This window comes from Lagopus leucura, unplaced genomic scaffold, assembly GCF_019238085.1.
Source record: "Lagopus leucura isolate 7727_CA_CO unplaced genomic scaffold, USGS_WTPT01 Super-Scaffold_73, whole genome shotgun sequence".
Classification (NCBI taxonomy): Eukaryota; Metazoa; Chordata; class Aves; order Galliformes; family Phasianidae; genus Lagopus; species Lagopus leucura.
The window spans coordinates 90,907,859-90,931,549 of NW_024962252.1; the positions used below are offsets into that span (position 1 = coordinate 90,907,859).

The 23,691-nt window shown below is 40.3% G+C and overlaps 1 protein-coding gene across 7 annotated transcripts in view; it reads right to left on the bottom strand.

Annotated features, from left to right (window-relative positions):
* The window catches only part of TASP1 (taspase 1), a 75,068-nt gene extending 52,456 nt beyond the window's left edge, over positions 1-22,612 (bottom strand). For 4 of the 7 annotated variants that reach the window (XM_042895315.1, XM_042895314.1, XM_042895311.1 and 1 more), the window contains exons 1-7: positions 22,550-22,612; positions 21,286-21,503; positions 20,079-20,146; positions 18,339-18,407; positions 11,452-11,572; positions 9,970-10,054; positions 3,083-3,162 (exon numbers count right to left, since the gene is read on the bottom strand). In XM_042895315.1, the coding sequence (XP_042751249.1) occupies positions 3,083-3,162; positions 9,970-10,054; positions 11,452-11,572; positions 18,339-18,407; positions 20,079-20,146; positions 21,286-21,430 (568 nt within the window). In that variant the 5' untranslated portion in view covers positions 21,431-21,503; positions 22,550-22,612. The remainder of the gene's footprint in view (positions 1-3,082; positions 3,163-9,969; positions 10,055-11,451; positions 11,573-18,338; positions 18,408-20,078; positions 20,147-21,285; positions 21,504-22,549) is intronic. The other 3 variants (XM_042895313.1, XM_042895312.1, XM_042895316.1) reach the window with 2 other exon arrangements.
* Positions 22,613-23,691: the final 1,079 nt, after the last annotated feature.

Genomic DNA, 23,691 nt, shown 5'->3' on the forward strand with positions numbered 1-23,691 from the left:
TGAAGTGCCATAACTACTGTCTGTACAAATAAAATGTCTTAAAGCTGTTAACCCTGACCTCCAGTTTGATGCCAGAGTCACGTCTTCAGCTTTCTGAGCTGCTGAAAAATTAACTCCTCCTTTCAAATCCAACTGTACAAAGTACATCTACCTTCACACTATATACAAAGTTTGCACATTCATAACCAGACAGGGCTGATGGCACCAGCCATCAAAAACATCTAATGATAAGATGCTCTCTTATACCACATTATCTTTGCCAAATCACCTGCTTCTCATCTACTGTAGGCTAAAATTAAAAACTAAGATAAAAATGGCTCAGTTACTGCTACTAATAATTACTACTTAGTATTACTAGTGCAAGTAGAGATATTGACAGTTGAAGCTGTACCTAACATTTATGTTGCTGATTTAGAACAAAGCACACTTTTTACATCTACAAGAGGCTATGTGATACAGTAAGTTAGTTTCTAAGCAGCAATTACAGTGTTAGCACTCCTATTGCTTTCAAATCAGTCTTTCTTACATAAGGTAACAAAGTGTAAACATAACATAGCACAGGCTCTACTATGGGCAGAAATTAATGATTTCAGCCTTCTGGCAGCCTGTAGGCAATGCAAGATCACATTTCAATAAAAACAAGAAACAAAAAGCCAGTCACTACACTGGAAGCCAGCAGATTTCTACAAAGAGAAGAAATCCCATTTCCTCACACACTTGGCAAATCAAGGAAGAGGAAGCAGGTGAGCCTTGATATAACCTTGATGTAGTTCAACAAGGAACGTGGTTTAAAACTTCATTTCAGTTTGGTGCCCGAATACTTTGATAGTTATCAGAGAATTATGGAGTGTGAACACAAAGCTGATCATTGTAACTGATCATACAGACAGCTCCATCACTGCAAAACCAACCACACAATCCCACAGAATTACAGCACACAGAACATTTCTCTTGCCATCTCAGGTCCAGGAAAAGGGAGAGAGAATAATGTGCTTTCAAGAATATTTTTTCCACATGCAGCACAAAGAAGCCAAAACATGTGCACCTAGTTCTTGTTGTTAATACCTGCTCCAAGTATATGTCTAAGGTTTGGGCTAAGGTTTGTATGTGTGCTTTTTGTTGCTACTGTTAGTAAGTTACCCTGATGTTTACTAATTATTTTGGCACTGCATTTTGCAGAACTGCTCAACAATCAAATTATTTCCAGTTAGTTTACCTCAGATTCTCCATGAAAACTTTACCAGAGCACTTGTAGCAAGCATAATCAAAAACTGTGATTATTCAGTAAAATCAAGTGTACTAAAATACTAGGGAAAAGGCCAATTTTTAAGTTGCTCAGGCAGTATATATAAACCTGACTGGAAGTGGAGTGTGTGTCTGCGTTGGAGAGGAAGAGGTAATTGGCAACTTACATACCAATATTAAATACTTTTTAAATTCATATTGCAACAGGAAAAAGCTTTTCTGCATTGGCTTTGAACAGAATTAATTTGAGAATTCCAGTAATCATTTTAAAAGGAATTGTTCTGATAAATAGATAAATGCTGAGAAGTACCATAAAAACAAATTAGTAGTGTTTTGAAGCTAGCTTGTGATCAGTACACACGCTGAGATTATTCTTCCGATGTTTCTCCAGTATAAACAGTCTGTACTAGGTAAAGCAAAACTGCAATGGCCATCCTTATTTTCAAGCTGTAACACATGGATTTCTTCTAAGGTACATTTTACTGACTACAAGAACATTTGTCAATTAATGTTGGTTCTAATCATCCCTACTAGAACAGCAAGGCTTTGATACTAGAAATAGCGTAAACTCCAGTGCATGCAAACAGAGCTAATCAAGAGACCCTCCTTTTGGAGTATTTCCTAGACATAAGTAGCAAACACTTTCTAAAACAACTCCTTTATGGGTTTTTCCTCTTTTGTTAAGTCACAGAAATAAATCTGTTCTGCTCAACTGAGCCCAAAGGTTGTGCTGCAAATGCTGTGCTGGACAGAAAATGGATGGAGCAGCACTTTCAGTCATGTCAGAGTGAAAAAATCAAAACTTTCTGTTCAAAATGAAATGCAACATGAATATGTATGAAAATTGGCATGATGCAGTATAACACTGCTACTCTTTCAGGAGTTACTTTTGAGCACTGAGTATCAGCAACTTTGAAACACAAATTCTGGGTGTTTATCTACATTTAGAACTGCACACAATGGCAGATATAGATTTCCATGTCTCCTTTAGAGACAACTTACATATTTTATGCAGTGATGTTTATTTTGTAAAATAAAGAAATACTGTGCAATCTTCTTGGCAATGAGCTCTGACTTTTTACCTGAACAACTTCAACAGGAAATACAGGGCATGCTCTCACCTATAGCAACCTGCAGACTAATGGTAATGGCACTTTCCAACAGGGTGGGGACTGAGAAGTCCATGAGTACATGCACTAATTTTCAGTCTTGTCTGTAGAAGGTTTAACAATCACTTGATTAATTTGAAGAAAAAGAAGGCTTTTGTAAGAGATCTGGCAGCTCTAAGGATACAGTATATTTTGACTCTATGTGCAAGACTTGATTAATTCACCATATCAGATGAAACAAACTCTACCTAAGTTGTTTTATTTGTCTGTCTCTTTATTAAAAACAAACAAACAAAACCCAGCCTGCTTATAATGTGATGGATGGAATTATAAAACCTAGCAGTCAAGTCAGCACATACTGAATTCAGATACATGGCTAGCTGGTATTTTTTTGATCCAAAAAGGTTCACAACTTGGGCTGTTAGAGAGTCTGCATGTTGGTTAAAAATAAATAAATAAATAAATAAAACTCCTTCACTGGATTTAATCCTAGAATCACAAATGCACTTTTATTAGATGTTGCTAAAATGCAGCTAAAGTAACAGTTTTTAATTTTTACTATTTTCATACTTAATAGAAGATTATTAAACTTAATCATCCTTATATACCATAATATCATATGCTAGTTGAACTTTAAGGAAAGTGAAGTGACGTACACCTCAGAATACGAGGCACTGTTTAAAATTATTCTGTCCTGTTCTTCCTACTCACACCACCAGATTACTCACTTGTAGCCATGATACCTGGAGGACATGCTGGTATCCCGTGATCAACTGCCCATCTGAAAGCTCCTTCACCAACTAAAAAGCTAGGAGACACAGAAGAGGGAGTTTAAATAAAACCATATAACAAATCCCCCTTTTCTTGCAATTAGTATTTTCTCTTTGGTTTGGTCATTTTAAAACTGTACACTGTCTGCATTTCACAGAAGCGTCAGCTATAATTACAATTGGCACCCTTACTTGGTTTCATTAAAACACTACATAGCTCTGACATTAAGTTCACTATTGAATAAAAACATGTGCTATTAAATTTGAAACAAATTACCAAATTGCATCAGTTCTTAACTGCAGCTAAAACAGCACGAAGCCATCCCGGAGTCTTGTAACAACTGAATAAGATTCTGAAGACTAGCAACACGGGGATGAAAGAAGTGAGAACGGCAAGTTAGAGTGAAGTTAGCCAATGCCACTGGAATATCAAGAATTACTTTGAGAGATATGACAAGCTAAAAACAAGCTTAATTTAGATTCAGAAATGAAAGTCTATCTCATGGCGTTTTATTAAGCATTTCCAAATGAGACAACTCCACTGAGTATTTAACATACTTGTGGAAGAAAGAAACAAATTTGAGAAGTCATTCTGTAGTCAGTACTGAGTATTTTACAGCAGTGAGACAGTATACACTGTTATGACAGTGAATGGTGGCAAAAGATACAGATATGCAGCTTTTAGGAAAAAAGAAATGCCTCAATTATTTATACCATTTCCCTTTAGATAAATTAATCTGATTCCCCAAAAAACTGAACGTGGTTGGAAATCACATGTCTTCTGAAAGTTGATGAAAAACAGCAACAGCAGTAGCAACAAAATAAAGAACAGTTATTTCTAATCTCTACTTGCTATCTCCCTTTGGAAACAAGAATACCATAACTGCATAATGGTTACAAGAAGAAAAGACTGAGGACACACAGCAATTTCAAAACACTTTAGAGGAACACCTGATTTACGAAAGTGAGACTCAAAGTTATGTAAGCTGCACAGAAGTCTCTTGGGCCACATAATACTATCAATCCCTAGAACAGTGCTGCTATAGAAAACTTGTTGGCATTACTCCTGTTGCAAGTTTTCTTGATAGCATTGTATCTGACACCTGCAGCTTTTAATATGTAGTATTTTGCAGCATTATTTTCCATCTTCCCTATGACATAACCACCATAAGAGATGTTTTCAGTCTTTGATTAAAGAAGTTTTAAAAAAAAAAGCTTCTCTAGATAGGAATTTGAATTGTTAAACACATACTTCTTTCTACTGTTAGCACAGCTCTGGAGGAATATTTTTCATGCTGCAAGATACTGCAGAGCAAGTTACTGGGTACTGGGAAAATATCTCCTTTTAAATAAGGTAATTATCAAGAAACAACCTCTCACTCACAGTAGCATCCAAGAGAAACATAAGTTGTAGCCAAACTGTGGTAAATAGTAGTCTCCATTGATTAAAAAAAGTTTCCCATCAACTACTCGCTCTCAAGAAGTGAACAAGTGTTTCCTGTCCAATGAAGTAATTTACACGGAGCAAAAGTGTAGGTGGAAAAAAGGAGAATCACAGAATCCTCAGAGTTGGAAGGGACTTTTAAAGCTCATCTAGTCCAACTCCCCTGCAATGAACAGGGACACCACAGCTAGGTCAGGCTGCCCAGGACCCAATCCAGCCTCGCCTTGAAAGTCACCAGGGATGGGGCATCAACCACATCTCCAGGCAGCCTGTTCCACTGCCTCACCACCCTCACTGTAAAAGACCTTTTCCTTATATCCAACCTAAATCTAACTTCTTGAAGCCATTTCCCCTTGTTCTGTCACCACAGACCATGCTGATGAGTCTGTCCCCTCCTTTCCTGTAGCTCCCCTTTAGATACTGAAAGGCCGTTCTCAGGTCACCTTGGAGCCTTCTCTTCTCCAAGCTGAACAGCCCCAGCTCTCTCAGCCTGTCCTTGTAGGAGAGGTGTTCCATCTGTGGGATCATTTTTGGGGCCCTCCTCTGGATGTGCTCCAGTACTACAATCAGATACTATGGGTCTAATATATGGTAACTTAAATAGCACAAATCAGTCAGAAACCTTTCATTTTCCTGATACCTCACGATTGCTTGTTTTACACTCAGAGATATAAAAATAGTCACAAGTATTCACAGTACAAAAAGAAGCACCCCAGAATGTTGAAGATGCACCAACATTTAAGTAACGTGACTCTTATTCTGCTCACACTTGTGTCCATAATTCCCAGATTCATTTCCCTCATACCAGGTGGACACAAAATACTTTCCAGTTCTGATCCCAATGAATAGCTACATTAGAGAAGCAAACACTTGCTGATATCTAACTGAGGCCTCCTTTCACCACAAAAATTACCCACTCTTTTTTTAAAATTTTATTTTAATCATTCAATTTCAGATGTCTTGAAAATACAACATAATCACAAGAGAGTTAGAATAATAAAAAAATCAAGACCTCAGTAGTCGTTACCTGTACCACCTGTACCCTATCCTCCAAACTGATAGAGACATTTGGTAAGAGAATCCTATGGGACATACGGTGTGAACTCAGATCCACCAAGTAGCCAAGTATTTATAATCAGAACAAGATTGCTTAATCTTTGTATTACCCAAACAAGCAATACAGATAATTGTAACAGACACAGATGGTAGGATGGTGTGAGGGTGGGAACCAGCAGTCATGCACTAGGGAACTACTGCAGGCCCATGGGAAATGTCCATGTACTCATGGAGAAGAGCTGCAGCAGGCAAGAATGAACGGGTAATACTCACAGCTGGCATAAAAATAAAACTTAACAGCCAAGCTAATAAAACTTAAAACAACCAAGCTTGATTAGTTGGGGGGGAGGAAGAATCGAGAATAAATTCAGTGGGCTATACAAAGCAGCCAAAGCCCCACCAAGTCTCAAAAGCTTTTAGACTAGTTCAAAATACAATTTTCCAAAGGAAAAAAAACAATCAAAAAGATGAATGGCTTTGCTGCTCTGAAAGTTGGTTCTACACAAACGAGATAAAAGTTCATTTCATCCATCTGTAAGAAAGATGAGTACTCTGTAGTTGTTACGAGCTCAAAACACAAAGAAGTTGAAAAAGTTCTCCCCAACAAGAAGGTGGTGTTCAGATCTGCTTTCCAAATACAGGAAAAGCAGAGCACATTAATTGAAAATAGAAAATTACTCTAAAAATGGCCCTTCTAGGCAAGTTTTCACAAGAACGTGGTTATCCTGATGCCTGTTTGATGTAAAGAGCAGCCCTTAATATGGGCTGTATGAAGACAAGATACACTGAGCTGAATAGAAGCAACAGTAGAAAGTTAGGTTTACTAAAGATGAAGGTGATCCTAAACGTAACAAACTCATTTTGTAATGTTTATTCTAAAATGCAGCTATCACTCTGAAATCACTCTTATATAGAAGATACAGATCAGAAAATTGGTACAGGTCTTCAACCCTGGCACTTTCTTGACTATGCTCCTCCCTGCAAGTCACTCATATCCTGCACGTTACACATATCCCATCTGTGGCACTACATGTGACGAGAATAAAATGATTGCAAAATGCTGCAGTAACCAAAGGGGAGAACATACAAACATGGGATTCTTTCTCGTAAAGATTAATATTAGTACTGAAAAAAGGGACACTAACATGTACTTTGAAATCAATAATATCAAGGAGTTCTAAAAAAGTAAGATGGTTAGGTCTATTTGTACCATCTTGCAATTCTTACATAGCTGAAATATGAGCAAGCAGTTCTAAATAAGCTTTTCTGCCTTTAAGAAACATATGAAATAGAAGAAAACTTTAAAGCTGTTACTAGAAAGCAACTAATCCATTATTCTGGGACCAAAGACCACTCCCAATGATCCACCCAATACGTAACTAAGCAACTGTAATTGTGTTCTAAGTCATACAATGATCAAGAATGCCTTACAGGATAACATGTAACACTGAAGAGTTTGGTATTTTCTACTCCTTCATACAGAGGTAGAGAACATTCTGACAGCCTCAGTCTGAATAAACTGTGAGAGAAGGTTCAAGGACCTTAGAACAGCTTTAACAAATGCATGCTTACGTTAGGGAATTCTCTACGTTTGAATTTTAATTTGCACAGCAGGACTGTGTTTTAAACCAGAAGAGAAGATGCTGTTCCAGAATAACCCACGCTACAGAGCAATTCACAGTAAACTACATACATACAGCAATCAGGACACCTGATGACTCCTTCCCAGTGAACCTACCATCTCAGAATAAACTAGTTCACACTCATTAAAATTACTGAAAATCAGAGAAGTACCATTTAGAATTGTCCCTATACAAATGGGTGCTGAATGGTGGTAACCAGGCCAAACTAACTGTCTCCAGCTGTTCTTTTGCAGACAAGACTCTCCACAGTGCCACTGTCACTAATCTCACAGTCAGAGAATTTCTCTCCCGTGGTCCCGTGCCAAACATTCTGGTGAGAAAACATTAAGCTAAGTTAGATGGTGCTACAGAAGCTGTCTATACCAACAGGTTTAATCAGCAAGACAGATTCTTAGGCTTTGCAGTTTCTTTGAGAGACTGCCCACCACAGTATTTGCCCATGAGAAAAAAGATGAAACTTTCACATCTTTACAAATAAAAATCAGTTATTAAAACCCTAACTCTTGGGAGGAATGACAATAATGCAGCTGTTTCTTGCTACTTGATGACATATTTTTTCAGCTTGCACAGCAATGTATTTCACTCCCAGATCAAAAATATGTTACACCAAACCCTGCCAAAAAGGCAAGGCATGAAATTGTCAACAATCATCACCTACAATGAACATAAGATCCATTCCAAACTTGCGATGCCCTGAACATACAGGAGCATCTATTAAAGCATTACAGTGCTACAGATTGTTTCCAAGCTAGCTACCTTTTTTTCTACTAAGATACATGTTCCAAATTCAAAACAGAGAAGAAATGAAAATACATATAGGGTAAATAAGGCCCAAAACGTTGGCTCTGAAGTCAACAGTTCACTTCACACTTAGAGAGCTTTAACTCCCTTGTCTTATGAAGTGCCTGTTAGCCAAGACAGTGCTAAAACAGTGTTTGAAAGATTTTCTCGTCCTTTGAGATGAGGGGATACAGTTTATTTTTCATTCAGTTATTTTAAAAATAATAGCTACAAACATAAACTAGGTCATGAAGTTACAGAAAACACGCTAAAATAGGACACAACTATGCTAGGTGCTCTTCCCTGCCATGATTACAGACAAAAGTAAAACACAAATGCTTGCTTCTAGTTCTGGAACACAAATGAAAGGAAAGGAAGAGAAGGGGAGGGGAGGGAAGTAGGGAAGGGACGGAGGCAGGGAAGGGAGGGAAGCAAACAGAACCAAAACCACAACAACCTCCTTTGACACCCTCTTTAATGTAACTGGATAAGCCCTAGCTTTTTCCAGATATCTGAAGAAATAAGCCACTGGCAGCAACTAATATTTAAGTTCATATCCCTTGGTAAACTTCTCTGAAAAAGAAGTTCTCACTATGATTCCTCTTCCTTTAATAAAGAAAACAAAAATGCAAAATCTGCTTGTTGGTGTGTTGGTTTTGGGGTACTTTTTTCACTCTATGACCTACCTTTGCAGTATTATGGACACTGCAATAGTTCTTTTCCTCAGTGTATAAACTGGAATACCAGACTATCCAGATACAGACTGACTATGGGGACACTTCTACAGAAACAAGTATGAACAGTAAAATTTCTAAATCAAATATACATATTTCAAACAACGTAAGTGCTGATTTAATACATCTGCAAATACTGCAATCTCTCAGCAAACAGTAGCAAATTTCCCCAACAGGTATAACTGAGGCAACAGCTTAAGTTCAAGCTTCCTGCTGGTTGATTTGAACTGCTAACAAAAATAAGATGCTTCCAAGATTAGTCGGTTCCAACACAGTTCTTGGACACTTTCCAAATATGATACAACAATATTTAAAGTTCTTATGCATTTAACAGTTTCCTCTTTCAAACTTACATCAGTCTCAATAAAGCACATTTTCAGTGTTGTCATACATGCTAACAAGTTTATATTTAAAATAGTTTCTAACTAAACACTGCGTATTTCCACAATTTAGTTTCAAAATAAAGGCACAAAGCCAGTTAAGTTTATGTATTTTTTAAAGTTGTCAAAAGCAAAGGCTGCAGAACTTCATTTTAATTTTGCTGCATTTAGAGATTTTTCAAAACGATATAACAAAAACTTAAGAATTCACACAGAATCACAGAATTGCAGGGTTGGAAGGGACCTCAAGAGATCCTCAAGTCCAACCCTCCTGCTAAAGCAGGTACCCTCCAACAGGTCGCACAGGAGGCATCCAGCCATGCCTTAAATATCTCCACAGATGGAGACTCCACAACCTCTCTGGGCAACCATTCCAGTGCTCTGCCACCCTTATTACAAAGAAGTTCTGTATGTTTGTACGGAACTTCCCATGTCCAAGTTTTAGGTCACTGCTCCTTGTCCTATCGCCATATACTGCCAAGAAGAACCTGACCTCATCCATCTGCATCCTACCTCCCTTTAGATATTTATAAACATTAATCATTCATTCGGTATGACATAACTTTAGAAGCAGTCACCTTGACACAAAACCCCACAAGGTGATATCTCTATCTATCCACAACAGTTCTACTCACAGCTGCATCGAAGACGCACTGAGTTTCAAGATCTGAGAAGAACACGTTGCTTCTTTTCAAAAGGATGTAATGTAAAACAGCACAAACCTCCGTTGGATAAGACAAAGCCTTCAAATATTGCATGCAGTACAGATATAAGACTAAAGTAAAGTCAAGCAGAACAAAGCAATTACCAAGGTGGAATTCTGCCAGCAGAGAGTTTTCCTTTCTGCCCTTCACACAACAATCTATTTGCAACTGAAACTGGATTCTTGATTCCTGAAAAATCAGCAAAAAACGGGAACAAACCATTAAAATATTTTCCACACAGTACTGTGGGGTTCATTTTGGCAACGGAAGTCAGCTTCCTTTCATTTCCAGTGCTTCAGTAATTCAGTAAGAGACACATTGTGATGCTATTTTTCAGCTTAATAACATTAAATCAGTTGTTCCTTCTCGTGGCCTATCAGTGGTAGCAAGACTTTCTAATCAACATTTGGTTTTGTTTTTTAAAGAAAGAAGGGTATTGAAATATTAGGAGTGACTCCCTACCACAGAAATCTCAGAATTAAAGCAGTGGTGTTCTACAGACCAAAGATGTTTTATGAGTATTAATTTTTCAAGATGGAAAAAGCTTTGTTTGGATCTATCTGGCCAGAACAGGGATTATAGGATTCAGGCTTAGCTTTTTCTCACTCCCTCATTTCCTCCTTCTCCATGGTTGGAAGGATACATTTCGTAACAAGTAAGCCTTGAAACACTTAATTTTACTATTTATTTTAGATCTATATCTACATGAGGAAGTTATTAACACAGTTTAGAACTATCCTAGGATAAAGAACAGAGGTTGAAACGTTTTCAGAAAAGCTATTCAATAGTATTCCAGAGTAACAGTTAAGGCTCTCAAGTACTTATGACAAAAGTTCAAGGATCCCTGCTTGGGACTGTTTTGTACTGAAAGGTAAAGCTTGGCAAAAGAAAAAAAAAAGAAAGGCACATTAATTCTCAGATTAAATAAGTGCTATATGCATGTTCATGTAGCCTTGTAATAGTTTTACAAATTAGAAATCCAAATGTTATTGATCCCATGAGAGGATTATAATGAAAAAAACTATACTACAGAGGAATTTTATGTCGGGGCAAACAGCTTGACAGATCAGAAGCTGCAAGAATAAAAAGCAGCCCTAGTTTAGAGGCTGTGTACCTTTGTAACACTGCAAAGGAAACCTTAGTTCCTTGGTACTTCAATTTGACCAATTAAGCTAAGAGATTCTATGACTGAATTACGTAACAGTAAATTCTTCAAGGAGCCTGGTAACAAAAACAAATACTGTCATCTGAATGCTTGTATTTTATATATATGCATTTTACTATAAGGTTACAATTCTTCAAAGCCCTCTGAGAAAACACACACCCTCTGAGTGAATGAATTCTTCATCATGCAAATTCATCATTCTGCAAAGGACTACCAGTGAACTAAGACAGTGCACTGCAACATCACTAAGCAGTATTTCAGGAAGTGAGGATGCCTCCCTCTCCCTTTTGTTTGTTTACAGAGGGAAGAATTCATGAAGTGGGGCTACAATGGCACTCCCTCCAAAAACTTCACAATAAAGAACAAAATCAGTCTTTGCACTTCAATCAGTAGCTAGCTTTATAACACATAGTTAACATACCGCTCAGTGCGCCAACTGCTCCAAAATTCAATGACTTCCCATCCATTATGCTGGCGTCGCATTCTATCTCACCCAGAAGGTTTAAGTTAGAACCCATTCCTGCATTTGTAAAAGGAGAATCCTGAAAATATAAACAAAGCACCGTGAGGCCACAATCAGATCAAATTTTATCAAAACCTCTGCATAATTAATATGATGACAGTGATGTGTTACAGTGTACATTCTTGCTGCAGTACTTTAAATATGCCACAGCAACATCAGAAAAGAGCAATTTGCTATGTTTATTTTAAATTACTACGATGGAAACCTTACAGTCTCTTCTGTGTGATACATCTCAAGAGCAATAATGTGCTAATATAAATCACAATCACACAACGATTTCAGATAATCACTTACTTGTAAGTAAAAGCCTTAAAATACAAGCAAATATCTCTTCCACAGAGACCACAGTTTACCTCTGACACTCTCAAGTATGACACAGGAGCAAACAGAACTGTATGTTCTGTTAAAATCATAAGCCTATGATTACAGCCTTGCACACAGAATCACAGAATCACCAAGGTTGGAAAAGACCTTCAAGATCATCCAGTCCAACCATCCACCTACTACCAATAGCTCTCACTAAGCCACTTCCCTCAACACAAAATCCAAACGTTCCTTGAACTCCACCACCTCCCTGGGCAGCCCATTCCAGCACCTGACCACTCTTTCAGACAAGTAGTATTTCCTAACATCCAGCCTGAATCTCCCCTGGTGCAGCTTGTAGCCATTCCCTCTAGTCCTGTCACCAGTTACACTGGAGAAGGGGCTGACTCCCAGCTCACTACAACCTCCCTTCACATATTACAGAGAGCAATAAGGTCTCCCCTGAGCCTCCTCTTCTCCAGACTGAACAATCCCAGCTCCTTCAGCCACTCCTCATAAGGCCTGTGCTCCAGACCCCTCACTGGCTTTGTCGCCCTTCTCTGAACCCACTCCAGGGCCTCGATGTCTTTCTTGCAGTGAGGGGAAATGAGATGAACAAGGCTTCACTGTGCAAAATTTCTATTTAAACACTAACACAAGCACCATCGTTACCATGGTACGAAGGTTTTTCAAACAACAAATCATACTTCACATAAAGTACCAAGCAACTTTTAGTAAGTGTCCTAGTTAAAAAGTAAGCCACCTTTTATTAGCTCTGCCTGTAGCTCTTACTGATTCAAGTTTCTCAAATAAGAAGTGCTGCATGTTGGATTTAACATTACACCTTTGTGCAGACGCGTGCTGCCCACGTGCCAAGATGCCGACCTTGGAAAGGTGGCAGACCACAAAGCAGCAGCAGGTTTAGCCGACTGCTAACTCCAGACTACAGCAGTTACACCATCACTTAGGTATCTCAGGCTTACAACCTAAAACTGTAGTAAGGACACGATACAAAGCGTCAAGACACGGAACAAGAATTTCATTTTCAAATGTGAGTTCATCTCATAAAAACTCTTAAGCGCTACCAAGGATATCGTTTTCAACTCAGAACCCTTCTTCCTTCAAAATGTATTTTAAAATGTTCTGGCAGCAATACAGGCGTACTAAAGCTGTGGTTAATGGGGAAAGCTTGAAAAAGTTGCTCAATATGAATAATCCAGAATTACATCTAGACAAATAGTTAAACTGCTCTGTTTTTGACATGCATTAAAGAGCATCCCATCCATCTTTGATACAGTTTTGGTCAAGGTTCATTTGCAACTTCTAAAAGGATTTCAAAGCCCACTGGCATTTCTTTCTACACACTGTTATTATAAAATTCTTCTGTGGGAATTCAGTAACAAGAAGTAACAGTCTACTAGGGTGAGTCAGGTCTCTTTTAATCAAACCAGTTAAAATGTTTTTCAAGAACACTTTTGTCGTAATCTACCGTTAGTCACTCTGCTGCAAAATAAAATAATAAAATAAATATAATAAATAATAAATAAATAATAAAATAAAATAAATAAATAAAATAAAAAATAGCAAAGTCTTTAATTAGAATTAACAACTTCCAGTTCAACATTCATTTAAAGTTCATCTATGGTGACTGCCTTACTACAACAATGCTGCTGGCCTTGTGCTTTCAGCTTCAAATGCATACACTTGGGAGTAAGATTCCGTATTTTGAAATCTTATTTACTCTAAAATTAATATAAAAAAAAACAACAAACGAGAGACAAATTATCTCATTGCAAATTTTGCTTTCCATTCCTTTGACTGAGACATAACAAAAAATGCAAATAGGGCAACTTTATGAGCAAGGATACCCAAACTCAAAATGCGATAACCACTTTCTATAATCACATCGATTCCCAATTTAAATGATACTCACAAAGAATGTTCCACAGAAGACAGATGGAAGAGCCAAGCAATAAACACACAGTATGAATAAACTTAGGCTGCACTAAGAGAAAGTTGAAAATTTTCATCTACAACAAACTTTGTTCTTGCTTCCAATACCTGAACATTAGAATCTCTGAAGTGCTCCGCACTCAAAGAAAAGCTTGAAACTGCACATTGTTCCTCTAGCCAGCTGTAAATTCAATCAGCATGTGGTTCTGTTGTAAACTGCAGCTTTTAAAAGAAAAGAAATATCTGCCCAAATCCCTTTATGTTTCAAGAGGAATTCAGACTTCATATGGTGGCAGACAGCAAAAGCATAAAAACAAACGGTTCTGGGATCGTGAATACAGCTCTGAGATCAAGCAGACAGTGTAAATGATGAGCCTTATGAAGCACCTTGTCCAGAACTATTTGATTATCAAAAGCTGAAAGAAGAAACACGTTCATTTATTTCTCTGCATTGACAGAGTTCACAAACTAGAAAACATAACTGCCTTTATTCAACTTATGAAATACAGCTGATGCTCATGCAAACCAGCACCATTATTTTAACAGTATTCTGGGTCAGGCATTCAAGTTGCTTTGCACAAGTAATCTACTTTTTCCTCTAACAACTATTAGCATTAATTATACCTTCATCTATTCCCTATTTCACTTGAGATTCATAAAGTCCAACAAAGAAAGTCTGCTCACTCTACATTTGGAGCCTGCAAAAATAAAACAAAAAACAGACAGCATACCGCAAGTAAACTGTCAGCTTGCTCATAAAAGATCAAGAGCAAGTCTTGCGCCTCTCTAAGTCTTTGAAGTGATGCCTCTTGGATTAGATGAAATTCTGTGTAATAGGAGTTGTGTAATTGAGCGGAACTGAGGGAAAAAAATCATCTTTTGCAGCATTTCCATGAAAAGATGTGTGTGTCTTTCAAAGGCTACAGAGTTTTGGAATATAGCATTAAAAATTCTAACAAAATGTAAAAGTGATTAAATATTTCAGATAAATTCACTGTACTGTGTTCTATATCAACCAAATACCACCTAGGACAATTATAAAAACAGACAGTAGAATGATGGCAGGCATCACCAGAACAGCAGGCAAGACTGAAAAGGAGAAAAAGTTTGCCGATCAGATTAATTCTCTAAATATGCTTTAATTTCATCTTACAGCCATAACATCATACAGATGTCACTTCAGAATATTTAAATATACTACAGCAAAAGAAGGTTCTCTCAGGGGAAAGCAAAACCAGAAAATAATTTACCCTAGGCACAGCTGAAAGGAGACGTACAGCTGTTCAGCCAAGTTTCTTAAAATGTGTTTTCTTTTATGTAGCTCAGGAATACGATAAAAACTACAGCACAAAAGAGAAAATGTTTTCCACAGAGGTGGGAGCCTCATCACAAAAGAATCTTGTGGAACAAGAGCAGATTCTGTTAGCTTATTCATGTATGCGATTTATAAGATTGATTTTCATGAGCAAGTCGAAAGCCTATGGGTGACATTTAAAGCCTGAGGCAGCAAAGGGAGCCCTGCTACAGGCCACCCAATCAAGTGGAGCCTGTCAGTGAGGCCTTATACCTCCAGATACAGAAGGCGTTGCGATTGCAAGCACTCATCCTGCTGGGGGACTTAATCACCCAGACATCTGCTGGAAAAGTAGCAGGGTGAGCTGTAGGCAATCCAAGAGGCTCCTGAAATGCATTGAGGATAACTTCCTGAGTCAAGTAATATAAGCTCTCACCAGAGGGGATGCAGTACTGGACCTGTTGCTCACCGATACAAGTGAACTGACTCACACATCAGGATTGGAGGCTGGTAGTGACCATGCTATGGTTGAGTTCATGCTCCAGAGTGATATGAGACAAGTAAAAATTAGGACATTATATTCTAGCAAAGCTGACTTCCAGCTCTTCAGAAAGTGGGTCAACAAAACACCCTGGGAAACTGTCCTCATGGGCAGAGATGTGTAGGAAAGCTGGCAGATTTTTAAGGAAGCTTTCCTCAGTGCGCAGGAGCTCTCCATCCCCAGGTGCAGCAAGTCAGGAAAGGAAGGCAAGAGATTGGCATGGCTGAACCAGGACCTGCTGGTCAAACTGGTGAGCAAGAAGAAAATGCACAAGCAGTGGAAAAAGGGGCAGGCACTGTAGGAAGAGTATAAAAAAGCTGCTGGGCTGCGTAAGGACAGGGTCAGGAATGTCAAGGCTTGAACTAAGCTTGGCAAGGGACGCCAAGAAGAACAAGAAAGGCTTCTACAGGTGCTTCACCCAGAAACGGAAAGTCCAGGAGGGCATACTCCCCCTAGTGAGTGATGAAGGTAGGCTGGTTACAACAGACAAGAAGACTGAGATACTTGAAAACCTTTCTTCTCAGTCATCTTCTCTGATAACTTCTCGTCACACTGCTCTCAAATGTTTGGTAGGAGGGACTGGGGAAGCAATGTTCCTCCCACTTTAAGAGAAGATCAGGTTTGTGACCACCTGAGGAAACTGAACATCCACAAATCCATGGGTCCCGAGGAAATGCATCCCAGAGTGCTGAGGGAATTAGCTGATGTAGTTGCCAAGCCACACCAAATGATACTTGAAAAGGCATGGTAATCAGGTGAAGCCTCTGGTGACTGGAAAAAAGGCAACATCATATCCATTATTAAGAAGAGGAATAAGGATGACCTTGGGAACTACCATCCTATCTGTCTCATCTCTTGTGCCAGAAAAGATTGTGGAAGCTATGCTAAGGCACACGGAAGATATGGAGAGACAGAAGAACCAGCATAGTTTCACCAAGGGCAAATCCTGCTTGACCAACCTAGTGGCTTTGGATGATGGTGTCACTGCACCAATGGACAAGGGAAGAGCCACTGATGTCATCTATTGGAGTTCAGTAAGGCCTTTGACACGATACCCCACAACATCCTTCTCTCTAGATTGGAAAGATATGGATTTGATGGGTGGGCTGTTCAATGAACAAAGATCTGGTGCAGGATCAAGTCCATAGAGTGGTGGACAATGGCTCAATGTCTGGATGAAGACTGGTGACAAGGGGCGCCTCAATGGGGACCAATACTCCTTAACATCATCGATGATACTGACAGTGGGGTCAAGCGCACCCTCAGCAAGTTCATTGATGACACCAAGCTGTGCGGTGCGGTCAACATACCAGATGGACAGGATGCCATCCAGACGGCACCTACAGAGGCTCAAGCAGAGGGCCAGGAGAACCTCATGAGGTTCAACAAATCCAAATGCAGAATCTTGCACCTGGGTCAAGGCAATCCTCACTACCAATACTAGCTGAAGGATGGAAGGATTGAGTGCAGCCCTGCTGGTAAAGAGCTGAGGGCACTGACAAGCTGGACATTAGCCAGCAGTGTGCCCTCACATCCCAGAAAGCCAACTGTACCCTAGGCTGCATCAAAAGAAGGGTGGCCAGCAGGCCAAGAGAGGTGATCCTGTCCCTCTACTCTGTACTGGTGAGAATTCACCTGGATTATTGCATCCAGATGTGCAGTCCTCAGCACAAGAGACGTGGACCTGCAGAAGCGCATCCAGAGGAGGGCCCCAAAAATGATCCCACAGATGGAACACCTCTCCTACAAGGACAGGCTGAGAGAGCTGGGGCTGTTCAGCCTGGAGAAGAGAAGGCCCCAAGGTGACCTGAGAACGGCCTTTCAGTATCTAAAGGGGAGCTACAGGAAAGGAGGGGACAGACTCATCAGCATGGTCTGTGGTGACAGAACAAGGGGAAATGGCTTCAAGCTTCAAGAGGGTAGATTTAAGTTGGATATAAGGAAAAGGTCTTTTACAGTGAGGGTGGTGAGGCAGTGGAACAGGCTGCCTGGAGATGTGGTTGATGCCCCATCCCTGGCGACTTTCAAGGCGAGGCTGGATTGGGTCCTGGGCAGCCTGACCTAGCTGTGGTGTCCCTGTTCATTGCAGGACTAGATGACATTTAAAGGCTCCCTCCAACTCTAAGGATTCTATGATTCTATGTTTCTATAATGCATATATATATACACAGAGATATATTTTTCTCTCATCTAGATCTACTTTAATGTTTAAGATAGCACATGAAAGCATTTTTGAACAGTTCAGTGGAGACCACAATTACTGTTTAAAGCCAAGAAGCTCGCCAAGTTAAAAGTATGACTGAAGTTTTGGCACCTAGTCAGCACGCCTACCACATACTAAAGCACATACTGCCTGCCTTAAGCTAACCCTATCAAGTACATTAATTAACACTTTCCAAACATGTGTAAGCAAATCCACTGCTAATCTTCTGAGAATATGCCGATAAATTTCAACACCACATTTTTACAGCACAATGTTTACTTCGCCTTCCTTCTTTACTAGTAAAGTTGGAGAGGAAAAATGACTGCTAGCAGTTGAAAAAGAATTGCTTTTTCAGTCATTACTGCTATGTGAGATTAGCAGACCTGGAACAAGCATGTTACTAAACTTCCCCATTTACATCTCAGAAATTCTTTTAGCTTTACTCCTATTTTCCTTCATAGGGACCCTTCACTAAAGTCAGAAATTCGTACCTCCAGTTCTATAAGTGCTGCAGTCACTGCATCTGTTGCAAGAGCACCAGCCTGTAGCTTTTCGATCGCCTGTAAAACAGAATTTTCAGTTGATTATTAGGAAATTCTAATATTCTGCAGCTAAGTCCTATGTTTTCCAAAATATGTAGAAAGAGAATCTTCATTAAATTAGGATTAGATTTAAGAGGACATAAAAACAAGATGGCATGTTCCACATGAGGATAGATCTGAGGCCTTTTTCAAAATCAGATATTCCAACGCTGCATTTAGTAACAGATTTTTGCAGGATCAAATTTGTAGCAAAATATGTTCTTATAACTGCATCCTTAAACATAATGATTCAGTCAGGGAGTTCCTAATTTTCCTTCCAAGATTCAACAACAGTCTCTAATACTATATATGGCAACTGTCAAGAAATTGAACATTATCAACCTCACCTAGAAGCCAACGCATGAAATAAATCATATAAGAGAGTGTTATCTCCAGATTTTATACGTGCGTCCACATTCAAACACACACACAAATAATTCTAGAGCCTATTTTTTATATTATAGTATGTATGTATGTATTATTTATATATAGTATGTGTGTATGTATATATATATATATATATATATATATATAATATATTATACATATATACACAGTATTGTTTCCCAGATCCAGACTGGTAAGACCTTACATTCAAGTTACCTCAGGGAACCACCTGACAACAACAGTGGCTGCATCTTTAGAAGAAAAACAAACCTGCGACTGTTTGCTCTTCATACAAGTAATTAATGTTGGCTACTGAACTTAAGGAACCAAACAGAATCTCCAATTAGACTTGCATTCAACAGCAAACAACCTCATCTCACACATAATTAGCTGGAAAATTAGTATCATCAGGGCTAGCGCACAATTTTAAGGAAGCTGATGTTAAGTTTGGATGATTTTTCAAGTTTCTCATTACAGAATTACATTGGTATTAGGATTGAGACACAGAACTGCAAGATGAAGTGTTAATAATTATTAGACTCCAAGTCTGAAAAGCACTTCTGAAAGGCCTGCCAGACGCCCAGCATGCTCTCTCTGGAGAAAGAAAAAGGCATCAGAAATTTTGGAGATAAGTCTTCCAGCTTCTCATTCAGCTCTTAGCACACAGAAGCTGCCAACTCCAAAGCTAAGTTCTCAGAAGAGATTAAAATATATATTTCAATGGAAATTAAAATCTTTTCATTGCTTCTTTTACAGCTTTAGAAACTTAATTTGTTTCTTTGGTCATTTGTTTTTTGTTGTTTCTGTCCTTCTTACCTCCCCTCCCATTAACAAGTTAAGAGCCATCAAAAAAAAGCAATTCTATAAATTCTTGTATTTATTGAGCAATTTGGATGCTAGTCAAAATAAATTCCAAAAAGACTGGACACTGACGAAGAAAGATCCAGGCACTACATTCAACTCCAGAAATCCCAGAGCCACAGGAAACTCTTATGAACACCCTGTGAATTATGAACTGTTCCCCAGTTCCTTTTTCTTTGGTGTGTGGTATTTGCCACCACAAATGACAATGTTGCTGCACCTCCATGCACTCTACCAAGTCTGAATAGTAGCCATGTTAGCTGTTGCTACTCCTTTTTCCTCTAGAAATACATTCAGTCACAGCAGCTAAACCAAGGTATGTCTATTCATACCAAAGAGACAGAGCTCCCAAATACACTTCTTACATGCCCACTGCAGGACTATGGAGCTGGAAAGACATACCTTCTGGCAGGCTCTTTTGCACACATGCTTGTATTCTTTAGCTTTGGATTCAGAGTGATAACCTGCACCTACAGTTAGGGAAAAGGAAAAGAGATTATACCTCTTATCAAACTATTGGCTACAAACAGCAGCAAGAATTACGACACCGGCAGAGAAGAGACATCCTTACTCGGGATTACGTTGGCACTCCTTTTTCATATTAGAAACTGACAACATTATGCATTCAAGTAGACTCAATAAAATACAGGGGACTGAGCTCACACACACGAGTACACACATTTGAATCATATAATCTGCTCCTATGAACACTCTCCAAGAGATTACAGATTAGTGCATTCTTAGAGACCAGCGCAGCTATTTTATTTATTTGAAATCAGTGTGCAGCGAAAAAAAAGGTTTGGTTTTAAGGAAAACTCCATTTTCCTTTCCCTGCAGAATGACAAGTTGGTCAGTTACCATTGTGTTCACTTTCTCCTGTATGCACTGCATTTTCAGAGCTCTGTACTCTACAGCTAGGAGAGGTTCATGAAACAAAGACCAGGTTTTTTTCATCTTATTCTATCCTGCTGCATCCAACCACTCTGCTGCTTTTTGTCACTGTCCCCTATTTCAAATTCATCAGGCTCCTATGTGACTAAATATGTTATCAGAAAAATAGCTGACAAGTTTAGTACACTGATTTTTAGATTTCATTTTGTATTGTTTTTTTTTATTAAAAAAAATTGTATTATGTTATTTGTATTTATCTCAACTTCATTTCCTCACCTTTATTAAAAGCCAGCTACAAGAAATTGATGAAATTAGTTTAAACACTACCAGTGAAAAAAATAAGGAATTTAAACTAGTAAAATAACACAGTAAAGAGCAAGATATTGATCAATTCAATTCACTCTTAAATAGAATATGAAAATCTTTCACTATCAACCCAGATAAGTTCTACTAACTGTCAAATTTAAGGATTTTCTTTTCTATAGAGAGCAAACATGCATAATGATATAGATATGCATCATTCAGAACATCCAAAATCACATTTTTAGTACTAGTTTCTCCAGCCAATGCAATCAAACTCTCCACTTATATATTTATACCCAAAGTTCATGCCACTTCATTAACATACTAATAAACGAAAGCCAATATGATACTTCAGTTGATCTTTAGTGTGTGTACAGACTATTGCAGTTCCAGCTGTTATGCCTCTACATCTTACCTGCATGAACAAGCACAAATCCCACTCGTTTCCCTCTTTGGGTCTGCTTTGTTTCGGGCTCTTTGACCACCACTTTTACAGCTGTAACCTGAGATGATTTGGAAGGTAACACTTCTACGGAGCTTATCCCCTTCTCCATGATCATACATTAGGATCAACATCTTCTACTGGAAAAGAGCATGCTTCCATTCAAAAAGAAATTCTGGAGTAGAGTCATCCTAAAACCAAATCACATGCATACGTTGGATACTGATTTCCAAAGACATATTTCACATAAACCAACATCAGCAAGAATTTCTGGGAGACGGGTTGGAATGAAAGAGCACGCGCCTGCTAAAAGAAAGGCTTCTAAGTTCTCTCTCTCCCCTAGCCAGCAGTCTTCATGCGACTTAAGATAACCAATTCAGTTGAAAAAGTAGGTGATGCAAGTTGAACCCAAACTGCAGGCTTCTGGGAAGAGACTTAACTTCAACCTAGCAAACTTCCCAGACAACTTTAGAGATTAGCTGATCCAAAGCTTGCCCACAACAGAGAAAAAGCTGCTCTCCACGGTCTCCTTTTGTTTAACATTAAAACCTATTAAAACCCAGCAAGATTAATTAGCTCCTAACCCAGTGGTGTTTCACAGGCACAACCCATACCTCTTTAGAGCGAAGATCCCAGCTGATGCTGAAGATCCTAAGCAGCACTACTACAACGCCAGCAAAAGCCAAAACGTGTACACAAGAGTTTTATGCGTGACCTGCACGTCTTGCTGCCCTGAAGCCATACACCGCATCCATCTGCGTGATGCCGTTACATTAAGAGGTAGAAACTGCGTGTTAACACAGAGCCAGCAGTCATATAAGCGGCTAGCACTATTTCCACCCAAGCGCAGCACACGAATAACAGGTAAAAGAAACTTTTATTGGGGAAAATTCCCGGAAGGACGAAGCGAGGAACCCCGGCACGACCGCCGCCTCGGGTCCTGGCCCGGTGATACCCGAGGGCCACGGGCCCGCCGCGATCCCGCCGTCGCCGTGGCAACGCGCAGGTGGGCGGGGCCGCCGCGCGGGGGTGACGTCACCGGGAAGCCCGCCCCGCCGGAGGCGCGCGGAGAGCAGCCGCCCGCGCGGCCGTTACCGCCCCGCCGCCAACAGCGGAGGATCGGGGGAACGAGGAAGGGGACGGGGGAGAGCGGGCAGGCGGGAGACGCCGGGCCGAGAGGAGGCGGGGATCGGCGGGCTAAGGCGGGGCAGGGCGGACCCAGGCGCGCAGCACTCACCCGCCGACGCCGTCAGCCTCGCGCACACCCGGAACCGTCCGCCCGCCCGTTGCCTCGGTGAGGATGAGGCGTCCCGCCCCACTGCCTCCCTCCCATTGGGCGCGGCGGGCCAGGCGACCGGAAGTAGCGTCGCGTAGGGGATACGGCCGATTGGTGGGTGGAGCGGGAAAGCCCCACCCTCCGTCACGAAGGCGCCAACGGCGGCGCGCGGAGGTGCGGCTGGTGCTCCGGCCCCAGGCACCCTGCCGCTGCCCGCCGCGCCGCTCGGAGCGGAAATGGCGGCGAGGCGCCTCGTGTTCCCTGGAGGCAGGAAGCCTTGCTCCTACCGCTCCCCCTGCCGCCTTGCCTTAGGGCTGGTTTGTCATAGCCGCCCCCTCAGGCACATCGGCCAAAGCGGCTCCTGATGGCCACCTGCAATACAGCGAAATGAAATTCACTGATTCTGTGCGTTTCTGTCGGCAGTCGTGCCAGGCAGCTCTCGTGCTCCTCGGCTTCTCCCCCGTCCCGCCCTCTGCCTCTGCAGAGGCACGTGAGGTGCGGGCCTTGTGCTGGGTCAGCTCTGCCGCCTTTCTGGGCAGCCCGTTCGGAAGCATGGCCGCTTCCGGAGAATAGACTTTTCCCCGTATCCGACCTGAACCTCCCCTGGCTCAGCTTGAGGCCATTCCCTCTCATCCTATCACTGCTCCCTGGGAGAAAAGGCTGACCCCACCTCTCCACACCCCGGCAGCTCAGTATTGTATTAATGAACTTCTCATTCCTTCTCTCTTCCTCCTCCACGACAGAGAAAGGCAGAAGACAATGTACTGAAAACAGCCACAAAACACAGTAAGCAGGAGAAAACAGCGACAAACCTAAGTCGTTATCCCATGCCAAAAACTGTTTGTGTTATGTAGTTATGAGGAGCTGTAAGCAAGGTGCATAACCAAATCTGGATGCTCTTTATCAAGGGTTGGTTGTTTTGCTTTGCTTTGCTTTTTTACAGTTGGATGATTTTAGCAGCAGAATTTCAGTCTCATCAAGTGCCCTATATTAGACAGTGACGGCAAGATGTTTTTAGGTTTTACACAGTGAAATCAGTGTCATCGTGAATTGAGCAATCTCTTCCCTTACGCGACTGATTTGGATTAGATTTGCAACATACT